Raw genomic sequence first — 23,620 nt, forward strand, 5'->3', positions numbered from 1 at the left:
TTTTAACCTGTTCTATGACCATATAATGAAAAAAGTCTCCATTGTTTTCCAGGATATGTCGGGCCAGAGCGGTGGTGTTGTTCTCTCTACTGATGTTTTATTGATGCTCATATACTCTCTGTTTAAAATGTCTCTCTGTCTTGCCAATATAAAAACAAGAACACATTATGCATTGAGCAAGATAAACAACACCAACTGTATTACAATTATATTGGCCTGTGATGTTATAAACCTGATTCCTAATGCAAAATTTATTTGTGGTATGAAGATATGTGAAGGCTGCCAACCTAGCTAGATAGAATTTTGTAGATAATTCTGTCATTTGTAAATATTAATGTAAGCCACATGCTTGTTCTCTTAAATGTAAGAAAATTATGGTAAATGTTGAACTTCAAAAATGTAACCACATTGCACTCTGCTGGAGGAAAGCTGATAAGTCAAGTTGTATAATTGTTTGATCTCAAACCTTGGAGCCAAGATGTCTGAATAAGGAATTTTTTCTATTGTTTTGAGACCAGAGTTAATGGCTAGACTTTACATGTATAACATCTTTATTAATCTTGCTTCCTGACCAGCTGCAAGATCAAAAGGGCTGTTACACTCTGAGTTTCTGTTAGTCTGGGAAACCGAGAACAATGATGTAATCTGAAATGAGTGATACTGTGTTATCAATTTAAGGGCAGAGGGAGAATCAGAGCATTTTGGATTTTTTTCAGAACTGACCACTCACCAGCACTTGCTTTGCTCTGTTTGTATGTAAATAGGATCTTGGACCTTTTGTGTTTCTCTTGAGTAATAGAAAATAGTAAGTTTAGACTAGCTGTTTTCTGTGTTGATGTCAGAACTATTCTTCTGTATTATTTTAAGCATTTTCGTGTGATCTCTGAACTCTTGAGTAGCACTGTGTAGTAAGAAGTATTGTCTTGTGTTATTTATTGTTTATTATTAAATATTTTAAACCTTTCAACTGTGGCTGTTTTGTGTAGAGATAATTTAAGCTCTAGAGTACATTGCATGTATATAGTGATACTGGCCAAGCCACTCCAGTAAGCCTTAAAAAAGTTCTGGTCACACTTACCATTTGGATAATAATATTGCACAGTAATAATTGGACACCCTTTTCCTAAGGGCCTTTTTTGTAGCTGATAGGTAAGGGTCCTAGTGGCAGTGATTACTACCTTACAGCCTGAGCAGAAGGGGCACAGCTAGTGAACCTGTGCCAGCCTTCCCCAGGAGTGTCTGTGTGGTTGTATATAAATTATATCTCAGTGTGTGTGTGTGTGTGTGTGTGTGTGTGTGTGTGTGTGTGTGTGTGTGTGTGTGTGTGTGTCAGCTACTTGGCAGAGACACAAAGCACTGATTGGACAGAGAAAGTGCTAAGCAGACTTGGCTTGGGAATCTGGCTAAGGACCCCACTCTATAGCTGTGCCAGTGGGGAGTCTTATTGGGGATCTGGAGAGAAAGAGAAAGACTAGCCCCAGACTGATTGTGATCTCTGTTTGCTGTTAAGGGAAATTGTACTTTACTGTGTGTGTATTTGTTACCCGTATCAATGTGGACACTCCTCACTGGCGTCACATGTGGTTTCGATGAATGTACAAAAACTGCACATACCACATTTAAATATCCCAAGCATAGCTAGGGTAGATGCGACTCTACTCTCTAAAATATTTTTCATATTGAAGCCACTTTTAAAAACAACTCTAGGGGTTTCAGTGATCTTAGATCTGATAAATGGATCCTCACTAAAAACAACCCAATTCTTAATTAATGTATCCCTCAATGGACCCACATCTAAAGAAAAATGTGTTATAAAGTGTGTAGAAAAGTTGGATTCCAGTGGGCTGTAAGTAGATTCAGGTACTACAGGTGTGGTGGGAGAAGTAACATGTATATCCGCACTCAACTGAACTCTTCTAGGGCTGTCAGGATGTGTATTCAGGATAGGCTGGAACCACCCTGATTCTCTCTTCAACATCACTTCAGTAATAATTTTAAGTAATAATTTAGATGGATATCCTTTCTTGAGAAATATTTCCTTTAAAAATGAACATTCTGAAGCAAATTCAGAATCAAGTGTAGTCATCCTGGCAGCCCTAACCAGTTGTTCTTTGACAGCAGCTTTTTCTGGTGGAAGGGGTGGGAGCTTTGAAAATGCAAGAAGGAGTTAGAATAAGTAGACTTTCTGAAAATACTTGAGACATATCTAAAATTAGACAGGTCTTTAGATAATAATACATCTAAATAAGAAATACTGTCTATTCAGAATTACAAAGTAAATTTGAGAAAGGGGGTAAGCCCTGAGATAAATTCAGCAAACTGATCTGCTGTTGTGGCATCACTCTTAATGATGACAAAAATGTCATCCAAATAATGGGTGTACAAGTGAATCTTTTCTTTAAAGATCTCGCTGTTGAACAAAAACTCCTTTTCCCAGAAAGCCATAACTGAATTACCAAAACTTCCCTCACAAGGGGACCCCATAGCCATCCCTGTCTTCTGCAAATAGTATTCTCCATCATGAAGGAAATAATTGTTAGACAAAACAATGTCCAGCAAATATTCTATCAAATCGGTTTCATCACCTTGAGCACCTTTAGTGTGAAGAAATTCTCTGGTCCAACTGATACCAAGAGCTTGCGGAATAACTGAATATAAATCCCTAACATCAGTTGTGAGCAAATTGTAGCTCGGGTAAACTTGAATGCATTTAGGGATTTTAAAAAGTCCCAAGAATCACAGCATATTTGTGTTTCTCCCTCAAGATGTTTTTTTTTTCAATTTTAAGTCAACAATTTTCACACAGCTGTATGTAATACATTTCCTACCATCGACGATGGGGCGGAAAGGAGGATTCAACAAGTCTTTATGGATCTTAGGCGGATCAAAAATTGTTGAGTAATATGGACCACAATGTTTAAACAATTAAATTTATCAATATCGATCCTGGATTCAATAAACAAATCATTCAAAAATGACCTAACACGTTGGCAAGTAACATTAAATTCATTGATAGACACTTTCTCATAAGATTCAGTGTTAAGTAAATCAGTCAACTTGTGAAGATTATCCTTCTCATTCATAAAAGTTAACCCACCCCTCTTGTCAGGTTTTAAAACCTTCACTTTCTGGGTTTTAACAAGTTCAATGCACATCTCTCTTCCCCGGAAATGTTGTGGTCATAATGTAATAAAGGTTCAGTGAGCAAATTCCTAATGTCAAGTTCACAGAGTTTCTCAAAGAAGAGTATAGTTGCATTCAATGGTGGGTTAAATATACTGAAAACTCTATAATCGTTATTAAAGCTTGCCTGATTATGTAGGAAAACACTTAAATTCAGCTTGTATGTGAATATCTTAAGTCCAAAAGTGTATGACACAGATCCGCACGTCTCATGGGCACAAATGTCAGTCTTCTAGCTAATATTTCCACTAAATCGCCCAGTATGGCAAAGTTTGAGTAGTTATAGATATATTAAAATTGCCAGAAGAATTTGTTAAGATCTGTAAGTTAGTTGTCGGTGCCTCAGATGAATTGGGTTTAGAGAATAATTGGGTTTAGAGAATAATGTAGAGTCCATCATCTCCTGTGTCAGTTCGACTTCCTCTTTCGATGGTTGTTGATTGATCCACCCCTCGACTGTGAATGGTTCCCTCTCATGTCTGAACAAAAATCCTTTTTGCCCAATTGGCCATTAGATTGGTGTTGATCTCTTAGATGTTCACTGCATCTAACTGGGGCGTTGTCAGACTTATCATGATTATTAATGTTGTTGTTAGAAATAAGAGAGCCAGAATTTGTATATTTACGCCCATCACCAATACTAGGCAAATCAAGGAGGACTGAGTTTTGGTTATCAGGCAATCGCAGGGCAGGTGGGAGGGGATAGTCAGTCCCATTTAAATAATCCCTCCTGTCTCACTCAAGTTTTTTAATTTTAATGTCTCTTGAGTTTTAATAAAGTATTGTCAATACTGCTAAAAATATGACTGAAATCAAATTTATAATGGGAGAAATCAACATCTCCCAGTCTCTAAATGGAGGAGCTCATTTTTAAGACCATCCATTTGTTCAGAGTAATGTCTAATGAATATTTTTTATTTTTTATTATTAGGGCATACGTTTAGAGTGTTTATGTTTTTTGTATAATGCACTTTTGTATAATGCACAGTTTTTAAATTTCATTATGTGATATAAGCATTATAATTTTTATTATTTGTGAATTTTATGGAGGGTGTATAGCTTTAATTGTTGAATCTTACAATGATGTCACTAGCTCAGATACTATTTCAAATTGTGTGCTTTGGATATTGCTGTTTGAAGAAGTTCATAATATTGATGTGAATGAAAGATAGTGCTCATAAAGAATTATTTTGGAGTACCCCACTTGCTTTTGTTTTATTTTTATTTTTGTCTCAAATTAAATGTAAAAAAATGTCATCTAGTTCATTTTAATAAACAAAGCAGTTAAACACACCATATAGGTGATGAACCACTACAGTTAGACATGGTTGTAAGGGATCTGGACACTCTTGTTCTTAATTCTTTATCATTTGACCATTTTATTTCCAAAGGCATCTCCACTAGATCCAAGGAAGGCTTAACTCCCCTATACTTGTATCTTACCAGATCCATTACTAAATATATTGCACCTTTTGGCATGTATTTGCCTAAACATATCACACAACTTGAGAAACCTCAGAAATTCATAACCAAAAAGATCAGCAGCCTCAAAATTCACAGTTAACAGGAGAGATTTGCAGAACTTTCTCTGTACTCAGTCTCTTATAAACTCTTCCTTAGATATTTTATTAGGGTTGGGAGGGTGGCCTAATGGTTAAGGTGTTTGCCTTACAAACACAAGGTGCAGGGTTTGAGTCTCACAAGGGATAATTGGCTAGACTTACAATGGCTCGCAAGGGTAGTTAGCTTAGTACTAACCTATGAACCTATATCTGTGTCTATCTTCTGAGCCATGTAAGATCCAACCCTATTTGACCTCCTGTCCTTCACAGAACTAGTGGTACCTTGAATACTTGGTTAAAGGACTAAACCTTCATCAGCAGATAAATAAGATGCACTGGAGTGATAGATTCATATCCCAACATACTCCTCATGTCTGGAACAAATTTCCACTACATGTCAAACAAAGAAGCACCCTTACCACCTTCAAGGTATACCGAGATAATTTGATGTGCAGCCACAAATTCTCCTCTGGTGTAGCTTGTTTTGCCATCCTTGAGGCCTGATGGAACTTTTGAATCTGTTTATTTAGCTAGATACATTTATTAACTATGAACACAATTGCAGCCACAAGTAAAATTAAAAGAAAGTTCCCTATGACCATACAAATTATTTGGTAGTTTTCTGAATAAGACTAAAGAAAACTTAACTAAGACAGCACCTTGGGAAGCTTTCTATACAGAATCATTTAAAACCTGCCTAATCACGTGCCAATCGTACTGCACAAAATGTTAGCACATGGATAATATGCAAACCTGGATGCATGTCATTTAAAAAATAGTACAACAAAAACCATAAACTTGAAGTGACATAAACCAAAACCACTAAGGGGATTTACCCTCATACCATAGTATATCATCATTTCCATCCAGTAACAAAGACAAAGAAAATCATAAAACGTACAACTTTGCAGAACAGGTTGTACAGTAATGATTCAATTGTACTGGTCCCCAATACAGTGCATACAACAGAATTCCTTGTGCACCCCTATCTTGTGTCCACAGGCTGCAGTAAAAATAATTCACAAATCTGGAGCCACAATTTCAGATCCATCAGCCTGTTTTAGGTAAAATCATAGAGGTGTAGTGGAACTTGGACAAAAAGGCACAAAGGACCTACTTTTGTTGTATGCAAAGTAACATGAATTTTATTAAGTGGACAGCTCACCTTTGAATCGTGTGGTACTCTTTGAAAATGTAATAGCATTACCTGATGAAAGAATTCCCTTTCCAAAGTAAATGTCTACAATGGCAAGTCCCAATACTCTGAAAAATAAATTCTGATTACACAATTAAAATGTGAATTTTGAAACTTGCTGCAACACCAGTAATATATTTTTGTAGGGAGCGACTCACACACTGAAATGAAGTGCCATTTCACCCTCTTATACAGGGGGCTGTGTCTTCCACACCCTTAATATGTCTGTATACCAGTTGTGAGGTCACTTTACAGGGAATACTGAAGAGAGGCCATAACCTTGGATTTGATATATATTCTCTGCACCTTTTTACTTAATCTTTCTAGTCCAATTGTTTGAGTTAAAGTCCTCAGAATTTCAACAGTAACCTAACAGATGACAAACACTACATACTGTCTTTCTTGATATTGTTAAGAAAGGTGATACTGTTTTAAATAAGGGAGTAATTAAAATTATTTAAATTGGAAACCATACACAATTCCTTGGTTAAAATACTGTTAAACGATGGGGCACAGTAAGTCATACTGGGGGATTTACCCGTCTACCCTAGTGGGAGCTAATTCTGGGCTCAGATTGTTCTGATTGTTATTTACTTCTGGAATATTCACCTCAAATATAGAAGTGGGTAATCAAATTGCTATGGCCAAATATGTTAATGACTGCAAACTATATGCACAATTACTTTGGATAAAGATGCCAAAGTTCTACAAGATAAACTGTAAAATCATTGCAGCAGTAATGATTTTGCCTCTAATAATTTTTGGTTAATATTAAAGATTGTTTAGTGAATATATTAACTAGAATATGTGATTCTGTGATTCAGAATGAATGTATACCATGATCTTGAAAGGAATCATTAGTTATTCCAATTTTTAAATCCTGAGATAAAATGGCAGTACAAAATTATTATCATGTAAGTCTAACATCAATATTATGCAAATGTTTTGAGAGGTATATTAATGAAATTATATTTTACGAAAATAATTTTGAATTGCTTAATATTTTTCAACATGTTTTTAAAGGCTGTTATAAACTCAATCATGTGTCAAGCTTTTATGATTAAATATATAGGGCTATGGAGATTGGAATTTGTACAGATGTAATCTACCTGGATTTAACCAAAACCTGTCACTTTCTATTATTTAATGCTATTGATTTGGCATTGGAATACTATAAGGTTAATCAATATGTATATCGATGGATTAATCTCTGGCTCAGAGGCAGAACCCAAAGAGTAGAGATTCAAGGAGAAAATCAGATGCAGCATTGGTGAGGTCAGGGATTCTTCAGGCATCTGTACAGCTCAGGCCTTTGTGTGATGATCATTGATGGTTAATTAAGTACTCCATTGATTGTAAAATTGACTTTTTTGCTAATACTGAAGATTTCACTAATATTAATATGTATTTACTATGCTTAGGTAAGTGGGCTAGTACAGTTGGTTTCCCATTTAGTGAAAAAAGGTGTAATGTCATGTATTTTTGGTAAACAAAAATTAAGATCTATTACATTGTCTGCATTTGATTTATTGGAAGCTAGTGAATTTAAAGATCTTGGTATACTGACTGCTTCCTCTTTTTGTTTTGAAAATCATGTGAGAATCAGCTGTACTAAAGCTTTGAGACAGATGCGTTTGATTCTCAAAATCTATAAGGAGAAAGGTTATGATCTTAGCTAGTTTGTTTAAGGCATACATCAGACCAATTTTGATGCAAATTTACAAAACAAAAAAAGGGAAGAAAAACAGGTATTAAGCAATTATGCTAAAAGGATGGATGTTTTCCCAAAGGTCATTATACCCTCCATTATAGATATTTGCCTATAAAGTTTTAATGACTCTTTTCTTCAATCTTTATTGAGTTTGGAAGTATATAATAATCCAAAGATATATACTCATAATTTAAAATTATGTAATGCAAATAATAGAACATAGGATTGTACAATTATGGTTTAAATTACCTGAATATATCAGAGATGTGAATTGTCTAGTAAAATTCAAAAAGTCTTTGGATGACTTGGCTGGGGCTATGGTGTTTGATCCAGCAATTACTGAGGTAGTATTCCTTGAAAGCCATAAGATTTGAATTCATCATCTAACTTATGAATAGTAATTGTGCCATCATGGTCAATCGCTGTTCAACCTCAGCCTCTCCACAGGCTATGTGCCCATAGAATGCCACACAGCAACAGTTATTCCTCTCCGCAATGGTGGGTTTACAACTGACCCTGGTTACTATCACCCCATAAGCCTGACTAGCCTGGTCTGCAAGGCTATGGAGCGCATCATCATGGAACTCATTAACAAAGACATTGGGAACCTCCAAATACTTGACCTGACCCAGTTCAGCTTTGTTAAGGGCGGATCATGCCTAGTAAACCTGGTTGACTTCTTCGAGACAGTCACCAAGGCTATAGACGAGGGGAAAGGTGGTTCACACAGCCTACCTTAACCTCGCCAAGGCTTTCAACACCATTCTCCACTCGGATATTACAGAAAAACTCACCAGCCTGAACATAAACCCCTACGTCATGAGACGGGTTGCCAACTTGCTTACAGACAGAACTCACACGGTAAGAGTAGCAGGCTCCAGGTCTGACTCTCAACCAGTCACAAGTGGTGTCCCGCAAGGCTCAGTCCTGGGACCCCTACTGTTCGGCATATACTTCTCAGAAGTACAGGCAAACACAGGAAGACTATGGCTAACCAAGTTCGCCAATGACTGCAAACTGGGAGCCATAATTGACTCTCCGGCTGACACAGACATCCTCCAAAAGGGCCTTACTGAGACAGACACCTGGTGTCAAAGTCATGGCTTCAAGCTAAATGCCAAAAAATGCATAGTCATCCCATTTGGGAAAAACAAAACACCCACGAATTACCACATAGGTGGCAGCCCCCTTAATACAGAAGAGGTAATAAGAAATCTGGGGACCCAGGTAGATAGTAATCTCTCCTTTGACAATCATTTTGCCAAAATAGTTAGGAAATCCTTCTATGTGGCCCATCTAATTACTAAAGGGTTTGCATCTAGAAATAAAGAGGTTATAGTGCCCCTCTACTCGTCACTCATTAGACCCATCATAGAGTACAATGCCCCATTTGGGATGTACCTCACAAGACACTTCCAACAGCTGGACAGACAACAAAAGTACCTCACCAAGAGGATTACTGGTCTCAAACATATGTCCTATGCAGCCCGACTGAAAAAACTCCGGCTGTACTCAGTGGCATCTCGTTTACTCAGAGGTGATCTCTGCCTGACTTACAAAGCCATGTCCTTCTCAGAATTGATGGACATGCTCCAACTAAAGAAATCCAAGTCACTGCGAGCCATGCGTTCTAGTGAGCTAAACCTCGCTACAACAATAAATAGAACATGCTGGAGGGATAGATTCCTGTCACAAAGACTCCCCATGCTTTGGAAAAAAATTCCAAATTACATCAGGCAGAGCCCCTCACTAACACTCTTCAAGAGAAACCTTGATGAGTGGATGGATAACAGAAAATACACCCCTGGGATCACTTCATTGGCTCTGCTTGAGAGAGGGATCAGTTAATCAATGGGGCAGTGAAAGCTGACACACTCTGGCTAGGCTTATAAATGCCCTCGGGCAGATGCCTAGTACCTACCTATGAACCTATGGCATTTGGTAAAAAGGATATCCATTTATTATCAATAAATGGTCAAATCATAAACAGTACTAAAATTAAAGATCAAGGAGCAATGACAGGAAAACAAAAAATAATGACACCATCATTAAATATATGGTGACGCTGGCAAGCAATTTAAACTTTGACCAGTCTGTGCATCAGCATGTCAGATAAGCAATCTAAAGGTCATAAAACAAAAAGAAGGAGCAACCAGCATGGCTAAAATAACTGAGGATTTTATTAAATACAAACGTAAGCGCTTTCATGCATAAGCTGGTTGCTCTTTCGTTTTGTTTTACTGTGATCTTTTGTTGGAAGACCTTTGGTTACGGTGGAATCTAACTTACCTTGGATTCTAAAGGTCATGTCAGATCATGCCAAGGAGATTCCCGTACCACTTTATAACTCTGTGATCTGACCCATTGTTGAAAGCAGTACATTTTGTAGCCTTTGCACAAGCCACCTAAAACAATTTGAAAAGATATAACTACTCCTTACTAGAAAAATCACAGAGCTGGACAGTTTAAAATATAAAAAAAATGCTGTTTGATCTAGTTCTCTTTGAATGTATACACCTGGAATGCAGTAAAGGGGGAGGGTGCAACAACTCAATAATAAAAATGTAGTAATAATGGGCATAAAAGTTGCAGATAAGCAGCACCTTTCAAACATTAGGGAATAAGATTCTTGCAGTCAAGAGAAAGTCCAGTATTCCCTTCCTTCAGAATCAGTATTGTTAAATGTAGAGTATGCTCTGGATATTTAAATATGCTAATAATTGCATACTGTATACAAAATTATTTCAGAATAAGAGAAGACAGCACTCTCCAAGATGGTCTACAGACCTGTTGTAGTAATGACCTCACTTTAAAAGCCAAAGTGTAGAACTCGTCAGAGATTTGGAATGCATGGCTAGGCTTAAAAAGGCCCTTGTGGTCGTTATGCCTAGTAAATACCTATGAACTATGAGTGATGACAAAAGGGAAATAAACTTATAATTGCTAAATAAAAAATAAAGTCATAAACAACAAACATCATTAATAAAGCTCAGGGAACAATGACAATGTCTGGGGATAGTGAAAACAATAACTGCGACCAGTGTATATACCTATCTAAGTTAGAAAAGCACAGTCAGTAAGCCTGTCTAATTCTAAAGGTCATGTCATATCACTTCAGTGAGATCATTTTACCAATGTGTACCTGATTTTATCCGATCCTTTATTGAATACAACACAGCATTTTATACAGGGAACAATGACAAGGTCTGGGATAGTGAAAACAGTAACTGTGACCAGTGTATATACCAATCCAAGTTAGAAAAGCATAGTCAATAAGCCTGTCTAATTCTAAAGGTCATGTCATATCACTCCAGTGAGATCATTTTACCAATTTGTACCTGATTTATCCGATCCTTTATTGAATACAACACAGCATTTTATACCCTTTGAATAAGCCACCTGAAAAACAGCTTAAAAAGACACAGTTCCTTACTGTGAAAATCATGGAAAAAAAAAGCTGCAAGTATTTAGAAATAATACAATAATTTCATTAGATTCTGTTACTTAACTGATACCTCTGCCTGGCCTATAAGAAGATGTGTGTGCTAAACTCAGTTAAAGCATAAACCTGTTAAGCACTGTTGGAGCAGACTAAACTAGACTGAATAACCCAATACTTAAAAGTCAGTAATGGGAAAAAAGTAACACATACATTAAGCAACACTTTCCAAGATTATGGTATAAATTTCCTCTGAAAGTTAAATTATGGCATAAGCTCCCCCTTATAGTTTGATTAAGGTATAAACTTCCTCTTATAGTCAGATTATGGCATAAACTTCCCCTTATAGTTAGATTACAGTATAAACCCCTTATAGTTAGGGAAAATCAGACATTAATTTCCCTCAGAATTAGTTTTGCTGTTATGTCATTTTCCCCTAAATCAGTTTCATATTACAGGTTATTTTAGTCTGGTGGTAAAACTTCACAGAAGATGAAAAAATGGGAGCTCTGAAGTTGCACTTACAAGATAACTTACAGGAACAGCTAAAAAGATAAAAGTCATAATCAACAGACTTGTATTGCCCTATTTACAACTTTAATGCAGGCAGTCTACAAACAAAAGTGCTTCTAGGCTGAAATAAATTAATTTAAAAAGAAGTCACACAGATATAACACAAGCTCTCTGAAATTATGTGTTACTTGGCCTAGACCCTCTATTTCTGTAATGTATTTCTGCTATTGCTTACCACCTTCCATTCCAGACAAGCCTGCCCTACCTGGTCACAGATCACTACAGACAGAATCTTCCTAAAAAAATCAAGAGAGTGGTACAATTATTTGCAGTTTAAGCTGAATGCATTAATCTCTGTTTATATTCCATTATCACCTGATCACGGCAAATTAACACATGTAGTGAAACAAACTACATGCATTAGAAGCCTGCTGAACTGCAACTTTTGCTGCTATTCAGAATAGTTTGGTTTTACAGTAACAAACAGAAAATCTTCCTCGGGATCCTAGTGGTGCCCCTATTTCATAGAAAATATACTGAAATCAGTTCTATCAGAGCTGAGTTGTCCTCAACCAAACCATCAAATGTGACTGCAGATAAACCCATCACAGGGTCAAAGCCCCCATATTTTTTCCCTTGCAAGGTGAACCCTTAATGTGTTTTAACTATTTTTTGCTTTCTGGAGTAGAGCACTGATTTCCATAGACCTTTTTCAGACTCAGCATGGGAATGCTGTCTGGTTAAGTGACTTGCTCAGAGTCACACAGGCATTAGGCTGATTGAATCAAACCTTGCACCACTGGACTACAGGAAACAGCTCATTAACAGGTCATTAATCCTCTAAGATAATTGCCAGAGACAAACTTAACAGGCTCCTAGGTCATTGTATCTCAGTCCAAGACTAAGCGTCATTATCCAGGAATTTCACTTTTGTCATAATGATGAAACCTGAGAAGCTCATGTTTGTCTTTGTTTGTCTTTTCGGCTTTTCCTGGTTAGGGGTCGCCACAGCAGAACTCTGATCCGCTAATGATTGGCGGTAGAGTTTTATGGTGCCAGGTTGCCAGCTCGACGCCCAACCTTCAGCAAAGGCACACTCATTTACACATGTCTTTTGGAGGCCACTCGACCGCGGAGAGGACATGCAGACTCCACACAAAAGGCACTGCAGCCGAGAATCGAACAGGAGAACCTCTTGCTGTGAGGCAACAACGCTACCGCTGTACCACCATGGCTTTTATGAAGCCTGAGAAGCTCATAATGCCATATAAAGAAGATGTTGTGAAAATTCAGGTTTTACATGTTTGTTTAAACTGTTTTATATTTTATTAAGTACACCAAATAAAGTGCCATTATTTGGAAGTGATTATTTTTGTTTTTAATGTCCTTTGTTAATTAAAAAAACTTGTTTTTGAAGCATTCATTTATTATTTCACTGTCAGTTGTGCCCCCTTATGTGCTGATATTCGTATCTACATTAAGGTGAGCATTCATTTTCTGAGGCGTAACCACTGGTAGAAGAAAGGAAGAGCTGTGGTTGCAGGTATAAAGGAGAATCCCAGACTGAGCTAATTATTGCAATCATCTAGTTATAAAATGCTAATCAGAATTTATTTTCTTATAGATTTATAGGGTTTTAGGCATGTACTAGGCTAGTGACCACAAGGGCCTTTTTAAGCCTAGCCATGCATTCCAAATCTCTGACAAGTTCTGCTACCCTAGATAAATGCAAGCAGGGGCCTGGGAAGTGAAACATTTATAGGCTGCCTGTGTCCATTACAGACATAGGTGCCGAACCAGGAATGAATCTCCTCTTACACTTGAATTGGGTTGGGGAGAAACTCTGTTTTACGTAGATTGGGAGCCTGTTCCATAGAAGTGGTAGTCTCTGGATACATACTTATCTCTTCAGCAGGTTCTATTTATATCACAGACAAGGTTTGTCTTTAGAATGGGTAATTATGGTGCTGTTTGTTTTGCAGATATGCAGGAGCTCCATCAGGGTGGGGTTGACAATGCTTTATATGCCAGGCATAGATCTCCCCTCAACAGTCTAAAGGAGACAAAATACAGGGATAGGGCCTTGAGGCAGTCTGCACAGGACTTGTTACTTACACCCTGCATTCTTTTAGTGAAGGGCTTCTGTGAATGGTCTAATTGTTGGATGTGCCTGGTTAGGTACATACCAAAGGGAGCACTGTACTCAATGATAGGTCTGATGAATACCAAATACAGTGGAATAATGACCTCCCTGGACTTAGATGCTATACCTTTGTTTGTAAGTTGCACTACTGTAGACACATGATGGTCAAAGGCAAAGATTACCATGTATGATTGTTCCCATGTCCCTGACTACTGGGTCAACTCTTAGGGGTACATTGTCAATGTGATAGTTACCACGGGTGGATGACTTTCTGAAGAATACCATTATGTATTTCTTGGCATTTAGTTTTAGTCCAAGGCTCTGACAATAGTTATTTTTCTGTGTCAACCCTTCCTGGAGAACATTTGTGTCGGTGGGAGATTTTATGACTGCTCTAATTTGCAGTCATCTGCAAATTTATTGAACCAGAAGTTATTAGCATTGGCCCTAACTTCAGAGAAGTAAATGCTAAAAAGGAGCATTCCCAGGACCATTCCCTAAGGACTTCACTTGTGACTGGCCTCTTTGTAGAGGTGGATTCCCCTGTTCTAACTTCCTGGTTCCTGTCTGTGATCCACCTGGCTGTCCACCAGGTGACGTAATGGTTTATGTCTAACCTCTTGAATTTGTCAACAGTGCCCAAGTACGTGCATTGTGCCAAATGCCTTGGCCAGGTCAAGGTGGGCAGTGTGAATTGTTTTGCCCTCATCCTTGTTTTGGTGACCTTCTCAAAGAAGTCCACCAGGTTGAGTAGGCATGACCTGCACTTGACAAAACCAAATTGGGTTGGGTCCGTCATTATTGATCATTTTCGTGATAATTCTTTCCATGTCTTTGAATATGAGACTAGTGAGACTTATGCATTTTTTAGTTTTTCAGGGTCTGTGGATGACCCACCTTTATGCAGAGGGATAACTGTTGCTGTTCTCCATTCATGAGACATGAAGCTTCTTTGGAGGCTACAGTTAAATAAGAATTCCAGAGGGCATGATAGGTCATGTTTCATGCTGTTTAAAAGGTATCCCGGGATATTGTCTGGGCCTATTGATGCAGTGTTCTTGGCCTTAGAGGGAATGTTAAGGACCTGTTCTCTAGTGATAGTAGGGGGAGTTATATTTGATGGTATTTCCTGATGGGAGATTGAAGGAAAAAGAGAGAAAAAGTTGGAGTTGAATTTGCAGGCCAGTAGGTTTGCTATATCTTCTAGCTTTTATTAATTTCTCCAAATCTTTTGGGTTTCTAATACCATGATGGGAATGGACCCCATTTCTAAGTTAAAATATGAACCATGACAGGAATGGACCCCATTCCTAAGTTAAAGTATGATTAAAGTTCATGAAATTAGTATTGTTTCGATCTTTGATGTCAGCACCCACAGTGTGCCCAGTAATGACTCCTTCTGCAGTTCATACGGAGTTACATGTATTGTTACTATATCTAAATATGACTGTAGATTCTTTTTTATAAGGCCCGTTACCTCGACTACTATTGCAACTGTCTGCGTGTCTTTCTTCCACATTGCTCTTGTTTCAGCCTGCAAATCCTGATATTTTATGACTTTGTGTCTGTCTGTACTCAAAACACTGTAGTCACTGGGTATTGTGATTTCAATGATCAGTCTTACTTTTGTCTTCTTTTCATAGACCACTATATCTGGTTTTCGCACATCTATCTTTTGAACTGTTGATAATGGGTGATCCCATGTGATGTAGACTTCATCATTTTCTATGATGCTTTGTGGCTCATGTTTCCAGTGCTTTTCAGCTACTTCAGTGTTATAATGTTTGCACAATCCCCAATGCAACAGTCTTGCCACATTATTATGCTTTTCAGTGTACAGTCCATCTGTCATTAGTATGTCACAGCCAGCAATAAGGTGTGTAACTGTTTCCAGTTCGGTTTTACAAAACCTATATTTGTCTATTTCTCCCACATGTTCAATGGACTTTGTAAACCAATGTGTATGTAACCCACTAACTTTGGCCACCAGTATTAACCTTCCATCTTTTGGTTTGATTTTGCCTCTTTGTAACCACTCCTGCATAAGATCCTGATAAACATGGGGTTGTTTTAGGAGTTTTCTATATTTGCAACTATATTTATGCATTTTCCACATTTCTTGCCTTCTCATCTGATCTTTCACCTTATATTCTTTCTTTTGTTTTTTGGCACATTCAGTTGTTGTCTAATTTTTATCTACTTCTGGTTTGATTTCCATTCCTGGTTGACACTGATATGCCTCTGCTAGTCTAAGAAGGGAAGTCATCTTATATTTATTCTCCTCATGTTTCAAAACTTTCACTATGTTTGGGTCTTATGAGGTCAGCAAATATGCATACAGTCCCATGATTGAAGATCTATAATGTAATCAATTTCAAGGAGCCCCATTCCTCCTTCGGAACGGGGAATATATAATCTTGGTATGCACTGATTTTTATAAATCATTTGGTGAGCATGAAGCATCCTTCTTGTTTTCCTGTCTAATCTATCCAAAACCTTTTGGGGCCAGTCAATCACTCCAAAACTGGAAGTTAGGACAGGAAGAGCGAATTGGGTTATAGCTTGAACTTTGTTCCTAGATATCAGTGCTGTTTTCAGGATTAATTTGTCTTTTAAAATATTCCTTACTGAGTTTTACTCACATTTGTTCATCTTTTATTCTTGATCCTTCATCAGTTTCCAAATATTTATAGACTCCCTCTTGCTCAAGTTCTTTTATATCATATTCTTGTCCCAAACTGATGTTTTCTTGGTGCTGCAGCTTTCCTGCTTTAAAGGTTGCTTTTGCACATTTTTCAAGACCAAATGACATTCTTATATCATCTGAAAAAGTTTTGACAGCTTGCAGTTGTGCTTTCATTTCTTCATCTGATGAGCTATACAGTTTTAAATCCTCGACATAGAGAAAATGAGAAGGCTTTACACTGTGTTGCTTTCTGGGAGCCAAATTATAGTCATGACCTAATCTGTTAAGCAAACAGCTTAATGGGTTAAGGGCAAGGCAGAATAGCACCAGTGATAGAGAATCAGCATGGACTTTGAATTTCTATCCCTGGAATAATAATTTGTCAATTATCATGGCTTAACTGCAAAGTGGTTTTCCACTATTTCATGGCCACTATGATGTAGTTTATCTGTGTAGGTTGTATCTTACACATTTTTAAGCACTCTTTTATCCATGAACATGGGATACTATCAAATGCTTTTTTGTAGTCTGTCCATGCCTACTTAGATTCTTCACCTTTTTACTGTTCTCCACTATGATTTTATTTAACAACAAATGATCCTTTCTTCCATATGACTTTCTTTTATTACTCTTTTGTTCTATTGCCATAATTGAGTTTTCTTCTAAATGACTTTAAAGTCTGTCAGCATCAATTCCAGTGTATACTTTATACGTTGTCTGAAGGCAAATTATTGGATTATAATTTTTAGGGTAGCTTGCAGGTTCACTTTTAAGTAGGAGCATTGTTTTTCCTGTTGTTAACCAGGCTAGTGTCCGTTCAGGGTGCACATGTAAATAGTTCTTACTCATGGCTACATCTTTGTGCAAAGATGTCAATACTTTTAGTCAGAAGTTAAGTACTGCATCTGGGCCTGGGATTTTCCAATTAGTGGCTTTTCTTAACTTTGTTTCAATCTCTCTGGCCATTACTTCATCCCATTTCATATCCTGTACATTTGAACTTCCTATTTTTTCTTTTACTTCTATCCATTTAGCATCTTTATTATGTTCCACAGGATCTTCATAAATACTTCTTCAAAATGTATCTATTTCTTCTTTTTTTTTTGGTGGTCTTTCATTTCCTTTTACCTTGTTTACCAATTCTCTATTAACCTTTTTGGGTCATTAATAAGTTGCTTATTTTGTACTTTTCCTTTATATTTATCTATGTATCTTCTATGTTTTTCTGCCTGTGCTGTTATTTTTTTTTAATTTATAATTTGGGGTAGTGCATGATAAATCCCGACCCATTATAATACTATGCATTGCTTTTATCACGTCTATCTTCTGAGTATTTTTGTTGATCTGTTCCCTCATCTATACTTTTCTAATAGTAACACCTCTTGTCTTAATTGTTTTATAGTTTTCTCTATTCAATACTTCCATGATGGCATACAGTTTCTCCCTGTCCTTTCCCTTATTACACTGTGTTCTTGTGGTAGCACTTTATCTGTTATTAATTTGGCTGCACAGTAATGTATCCTATTTACTTCTGTTATATTGCATGAATCTCTATGGGCAGTCCTAATTACTGTGTTCATTTGTTTTATCAAACTTCTAACTTTTGGGGTTTTATTGACCTTCTGCAGTCTATTTCTTTCATTGATCTTAATATGTCTATCCATCTCTATTAATTCAAGTAACTCTTCTCTTAGATCATTTTCTTCTAAACTGAGGGCACATTCTTTGTTTGCCATTACCTGCGAGCATTCTATAGAAAGTTCCAGAGATGCTTCCTGCAACACATTCTCTTCAGTTTCTTCCTGCGTCATCTATTGCTCTTTCATATGGGAACTCACTGGCCTATCATTCTAAGGAACTGACTGTATCAGAGTTGCCACAGTTTCCTGTTTTTTCCCTTGCTGTGTAGCTCCAACTGAACCTTTGTACTGATTTTTTTGTGGGACGCTCCAAAGTATCTTCATATGTCAACTGATTAGATCCTTCCTGCTCTACTGGTTTTTCCTTAATTTGGGTGTCCAGTGGTCTATCCTATTGTGTTGTTATCAGAGTTAAATATTTTCTACACTAAATCTTCCATTATTTCTTTAACTTCTCTATTACTAATCCTCTTTTCTACTTTTCCACTTTGTTTTCTCATTTTTTGTATTGCAAAATGTTTCATATCTGGATGTCTTTGCCCATATTTCTCCTCAAATATCTTTGGTGTTGCTGTTTTTGCATTGATTAGTTTTGTTTTCTCATTTGCATAAATATTGCACCATATTAAGTTGCTTTTTCTTTCCCATGTCCATATTTCTTCTTCAGATGTTTCCTGCTCTTCCTGTTTCTCCTTACTTTGTGGACTAGTTGTTCCATCATGCTGTGATATGACCTGTGTTAGACTTTCTACACTACGCAAATATTTTATAACTTCAGCCTCTATTTCTTTAACTTCTATTTGACTAATCTTCGGTTCTACATTACCTCGTTGTGATCTTTTTTTTATTGTGAAATTTTCCATATCTGGACGCCTTTGTCTATATTTCTCTTTGAATATCTTTGGGGCTGCCTTTTTTGTGTTGATTAATTTGGCTTTCTCCTTTGCATAAATATTGCACCATATCATATCTCTCTTTCTTTCCCATGTCCATATTTTTTATACTCTTCGAACATCTCTAAATTTTGTTCTTTAAATTTTCGCACTTCCTCGGTCACTTTTTCCAAGTGGCACAAGGTTTCTTAGCCTGTATAGTGTTTTTCATGGGTCTGTTGTATTAATGAACACACATTTTTATTTGAAGCTTCTGACAGTTTTACTTTTGGAAGTATTTTTCTTTCCCCTAATTTCTGTCTTTATCTTTTTCTATGTCTTTTGTCTGGAAATTCTGGGCTTCTTGCATAATGGTAACTACATCATTTCTTTCTTATCCTTAATAGTCCACTCTATCGTCTGTATGGCTCTTTTTTGGCCTATCAGTTTTTGTGATTTTTGTGGACTGCTACTTCCTTCTACAATGGGGGGGGGCATCCTCCCCCCCGGGCCTCGTCTAGTGCCATTGTAGGAATATTTCCATGTCTTGAGGATTCTACAATATAATTTTTTCCAGTCCTGGTACCAGTGCGACTGCCATGATTGGGCACATTTTTATCCTTGGCCTTGTGCACCCAGCTATCTTCTTTATTTTTAACCTACTTCCACCCATGATATGTGCTATATAAAATACAGTCTATATATCAGTGTCATCTTGGTGAGATTTTGTGAAAAACAGGGTCCATCTCTTGAAGGTACTCACCAAGACTTGAGGATGAATTCAATTCCAGCCATACTTCTCTCCTTTTGCTGATGTTATCATCTCTCCATTCAGACCCCTTGGTCAGTATAGATGGTTCCATTAACAATGAGCTCAGCACACAATTGTGTGTTACCTGTTAGGTTGTAGACATAGCTAAATAATGCCTTATGTTTGTCCTTGGCCTGAGAAGTCAAATTTGACTTTGGAAGACTTTATTTGTCCTCCGAGTTGTTTATTTAGTTTTATGAGAGTGCTTTTATCCTGCTGGACAGATTTAAATTCCAGGATTTAAGTTTAGTAGATCAAGATTCATTAATTTAGGGTATTTTATTGTATTATTTATGTATTTATTTATTTATTTGAACTGTATTCAGATTAATAAAAATAAATTCCCAGTCTATGCGGAAGAGAATAGGTGATGGAATTTGTGTGTGTACTTAGTGGGCTATAGGGTAAGTGAGAAAAAAGAAACTAAATTTGAGCTGTTGAAAATGCCTGCTTATCAGCAGCACAGCTAACCCTGGTAAAAGTAGCATTGTTTCCTCATTACACCTCGTTCATCTAATACTAACAGAAGTAGAAAGTACCCATGAGTTGTAGTAAAGCACATATTTTTCTTGTATATCCCAAGTGCTTGTCACTGGTTATTCATGTACATACAGAAAATGTGTTATTATTCCTTAATGTACCCCTTACCACTATGTGGGAATGTAAATGCATTGTTTCAGTGAAGATCACAGAATCTCTAATATATTTGTTGGTGTTTTTTAACACTAAATCTTATTTCTTTTTACAACATACAGTGTTCTTTCAGTGTATTTATTTTCCAGATTCCACATATTCTTAGTAATGTGTTGCTTTGAATGAAAGTAAAATAGTGATTTGTGTGTACAGTGTATTCAGTTTCTTTGTATTATTCACGCAAACTTGTTTTCTTTCAGTTACAGATGAGAACAGTGAATCTGAAAGTGATAATGAAGAAAAACTGAAAGGTATGCTGAACTAAATTGCAGTTTTGTTTGTAGTGCCTTTTGTTTATAAAATTTTCTCAAATTACCAGAGTTTTGTTTTGTGTTGGTTACAGATTCCCATAGAATAGCCTGTGAAGTATTCCATGATGAGTGTATACATTTTTGTTATAATGTACTTATGTAGTGTGCCATATTCCTATGTTTTTACAGGATTATGTTACTATTGCTGTTTCATTTTCTTCTTTGATTCCCCTCTGAAAATGGACTCTACACAGTAGGGCTTACCAGTCAACAAAGCAAAAAATACATTTACAAAATCCATAAATCGTATTTATTCACTCAGTTATTTTGAAATGTGAGCTGTAAAGAAATTGAAAATGACTAGACCCAGAAATGAACATGGCTGTACTCCAGTATTTCTTATTTCTGAAGTCATCTCTATGTGCTATTATTTTTTGTGTGTGGTTGTCTGGTCAATGTTAAACCAAGCTATGACATTGGGACCTTCTGAAAGACAGAGTAATATGATGTTCTTCGTGTTTCATTGTTGCAGTCATTACATTTAGGTAATCTGCTGGCAGGTTGCCCTCAGTCGGCCTGAATTTCAAAGTCTTGGGTCCTGAATCGCTTGCTGTCTTCTCTTCCATGGCGTCAGGTCGTCAGGGGTATAAAACATGCAGCTGACGCCATTTTCTTTAGTCTTTCTTGCCGTGCGGTGCCTGAAGCAGAAGCATTTTGCAAGTGCCGGTCGGCCGACTACTGAAATATTCGCATTTGAGTTTCAGAACCAAAGTCTTCAATAAAGCTAAGTACCCCATTGGGGAAACTTTTTTCTTGCTTTTTACTGATGTCAGAAAAAGTTAATAATTGTATTACTTGTGGGAAGCAAATACCTCATAAGGATTTCCATTTATACCGTATTCTTTGCCTAGGCCCTGATCACAACGTGCCTGGCTGTCGGTTTTGTGCTAGATTTAACCAACGCACTGCTAAGCGTCAGTATATTTTTGCATCTAAGTATTTTGGAAACAGATTTAACTACCCAGAGATGTCGTCAAATAGCAATCCGACTACCGGAGTACATAAAAAACACAAAGAAAAGGACAGAGAAAGGCAGTCGAGATCCAAAACTGACGACGAAGCTTCTTCTAAGCCAGTCGCCGGTTCACCGGTACTCAGTGAGATGCTTTCGCAGCCCCTGATACCCGCTACCTTCGAGTCGCAGGCCTCTACCGACACCCATGTGGAGTCTGGCATGCCGCAAGATACTCAAGGTATTAGACCAACGGATGTATCTCCCTCGGATGGGTCCGGAGCCGCTGAGCAGGCACCGGCTTCTGAGGGTGTATTTCAGACCTCAACATTTTTATATCAAACCGATGAAAGCTGAAAAACCAAAGGCAAAGTCACCTTCTAAAACTAAAAAAATGACGCCTGAGCCACGTGCACAGGCCTTTATGCCTAAAAAACAGATGATCAAAATGGCTGAAGACCTTATTACCTTGATCAGGGGTACCCATCCCCCTCCAGATAAGAGACCTAGGCAAGACACTGGCTATGAATCTTCAGATCAGGTTTTTATTTCTTCTGATTCCTCTTCTGATCAGGAATTATCTTTACCTCCCTATGAGGATTCTAATGCTGAGGAGTCTATCCCATCTGCATCTCCTCCTGAGGATTATTCATTTGGAGAAACCTTGCATACTTTGAGGGAGCATTTTCACTGGGAGAGTCAAGACTTCTCAGAATCAAAAAAGAGGCTCAGGGATTTCCTCCTTCTCCCTCAGCACAAGCCTCTAGCCATTCCCCCTGTGTTAGACATTGTGGATGATGTTTTTTCGGAGTCAAGCCTGACCCCTGACTCTCTACCTCCGGCTCCCAGTAAGCCTGACAGGTACTACAGGGTCCCTGACTCTCATAAATTTTTATTTAGAAACCCTGCTGCTGATCCTGAAACTATTTCACAGGGTCCAAAGGGAGTTAAGGCCTCAACAGCAAAAAACCCTACTCCCTCCGACAGAGATTCAAGGGCGCTGGACAGATGGGGAAAAAAGGTTTATACATCTGCAACCTTGGCAATCAGGGCCTTAAACTGTCAATTTCATATGCTTAAGTACCAACAACATGTTATGGGATTGCTGAAACAGAAAATGATGTTGATTTCAGAATGTGCAGAAAATAAGGAATTGCAGGAATTACTGCATGCAGCTGAACAAGTTAGAAAACATACTTTGCAATGTGGTTTTGATTCTTTAGAGGCCTCATGCAGGGCCGCAGTTACTGGATCTGTGATTAGGAGGCATGCCTGGTTAAAGGAACAAAGTTTGCCTGATCATGTTAAAGCTAAATTGCTAGATGCACCTTTACAGCATGATTCTCTGTTTGGTATTAAGGCAGAAGAGGTTTTAAAGAAAATGGAAGACAAAGCTAAGTCTATGCAAACTGTTAAAGATTTCTTACAAATGCAGCCACCTAGATTCAGTAGACACTGGCCTACAAAAAAGTGGTCCTTTCCTGTGTCAGACAGAGCTCAAAGGGGCAAATCCAGATGCCCTAAGGGTTGCAGGTACCAGGCTCAAGACTCATATAGGTCAAAGCAATGGGGCGCATCCACCTCCAAATCTGGAGGAGATAAAGCAAAAACCTACAGAAAGCAATCCCAATGACTTCCCTCTGCCTACACCAAGCACTTATCTTTTGGCAGCGCACATAGGGGGAAAATTAGCACTTTTTGCTCACAATTGGCAGTTAATAACCCAGGACAAGTGGGTACTGAACATTGTATCACAGGGATACAGATTCCATTTCCACACTCTGCCAAAAAACCAATGGGCAGAGGCACAGAAACAGGTTATGTCCCTCTTGGATATGGGGGCAATTCAGACAGTACCAGAACAGGAAAAAGGACAAGGTTTTTACTCAAGACTGTTCTTGGTACCCAG

The 23,620-nt window shown here is 37.6% G+C and overlaps 1 protein-coding gene across 6 annotated transcripts in view; it reads left to right on the forward strand.

Moving 5' to 3' along the window:
• The window catches only part of DENND2A (DENN domain containing 2A), a 2,268,767-nt gene that overhangs the window by 1,053,059 nt on the left and 1,192,088 nt on the right, over positions 1-23,620 (forward strand). For all 6 annotated transcript variants that reach the window (XM_044088248.1, XM_044088247.1, XM_044088242.1 and 3 more), the window contains one exon: positions 20,649-20,699. In XM_044088248.1, coding sequence (XP_043944183.1) covers positions 20,649-20,699 — 51 coding nt within the window. The remainder of the gene's footprint in view (positions 1-20,648; positions 20,700-23,620) is intronic.

Source organism: Protopterus annectens, chromosome 11.part0, assembly GCF_019279795.1.
Source record: "Protopterus annectens isolate FY-2018-M chromosome 11.part0, PAN1.0, whole genome shotgun sequence".
In the NCBI taxonomy this organism is placed as follows: Eukaryota; Metazoa; Chordata; order Ceratodontiformes; family Protopteridae; genus Protopterus; species Protopterus annectens.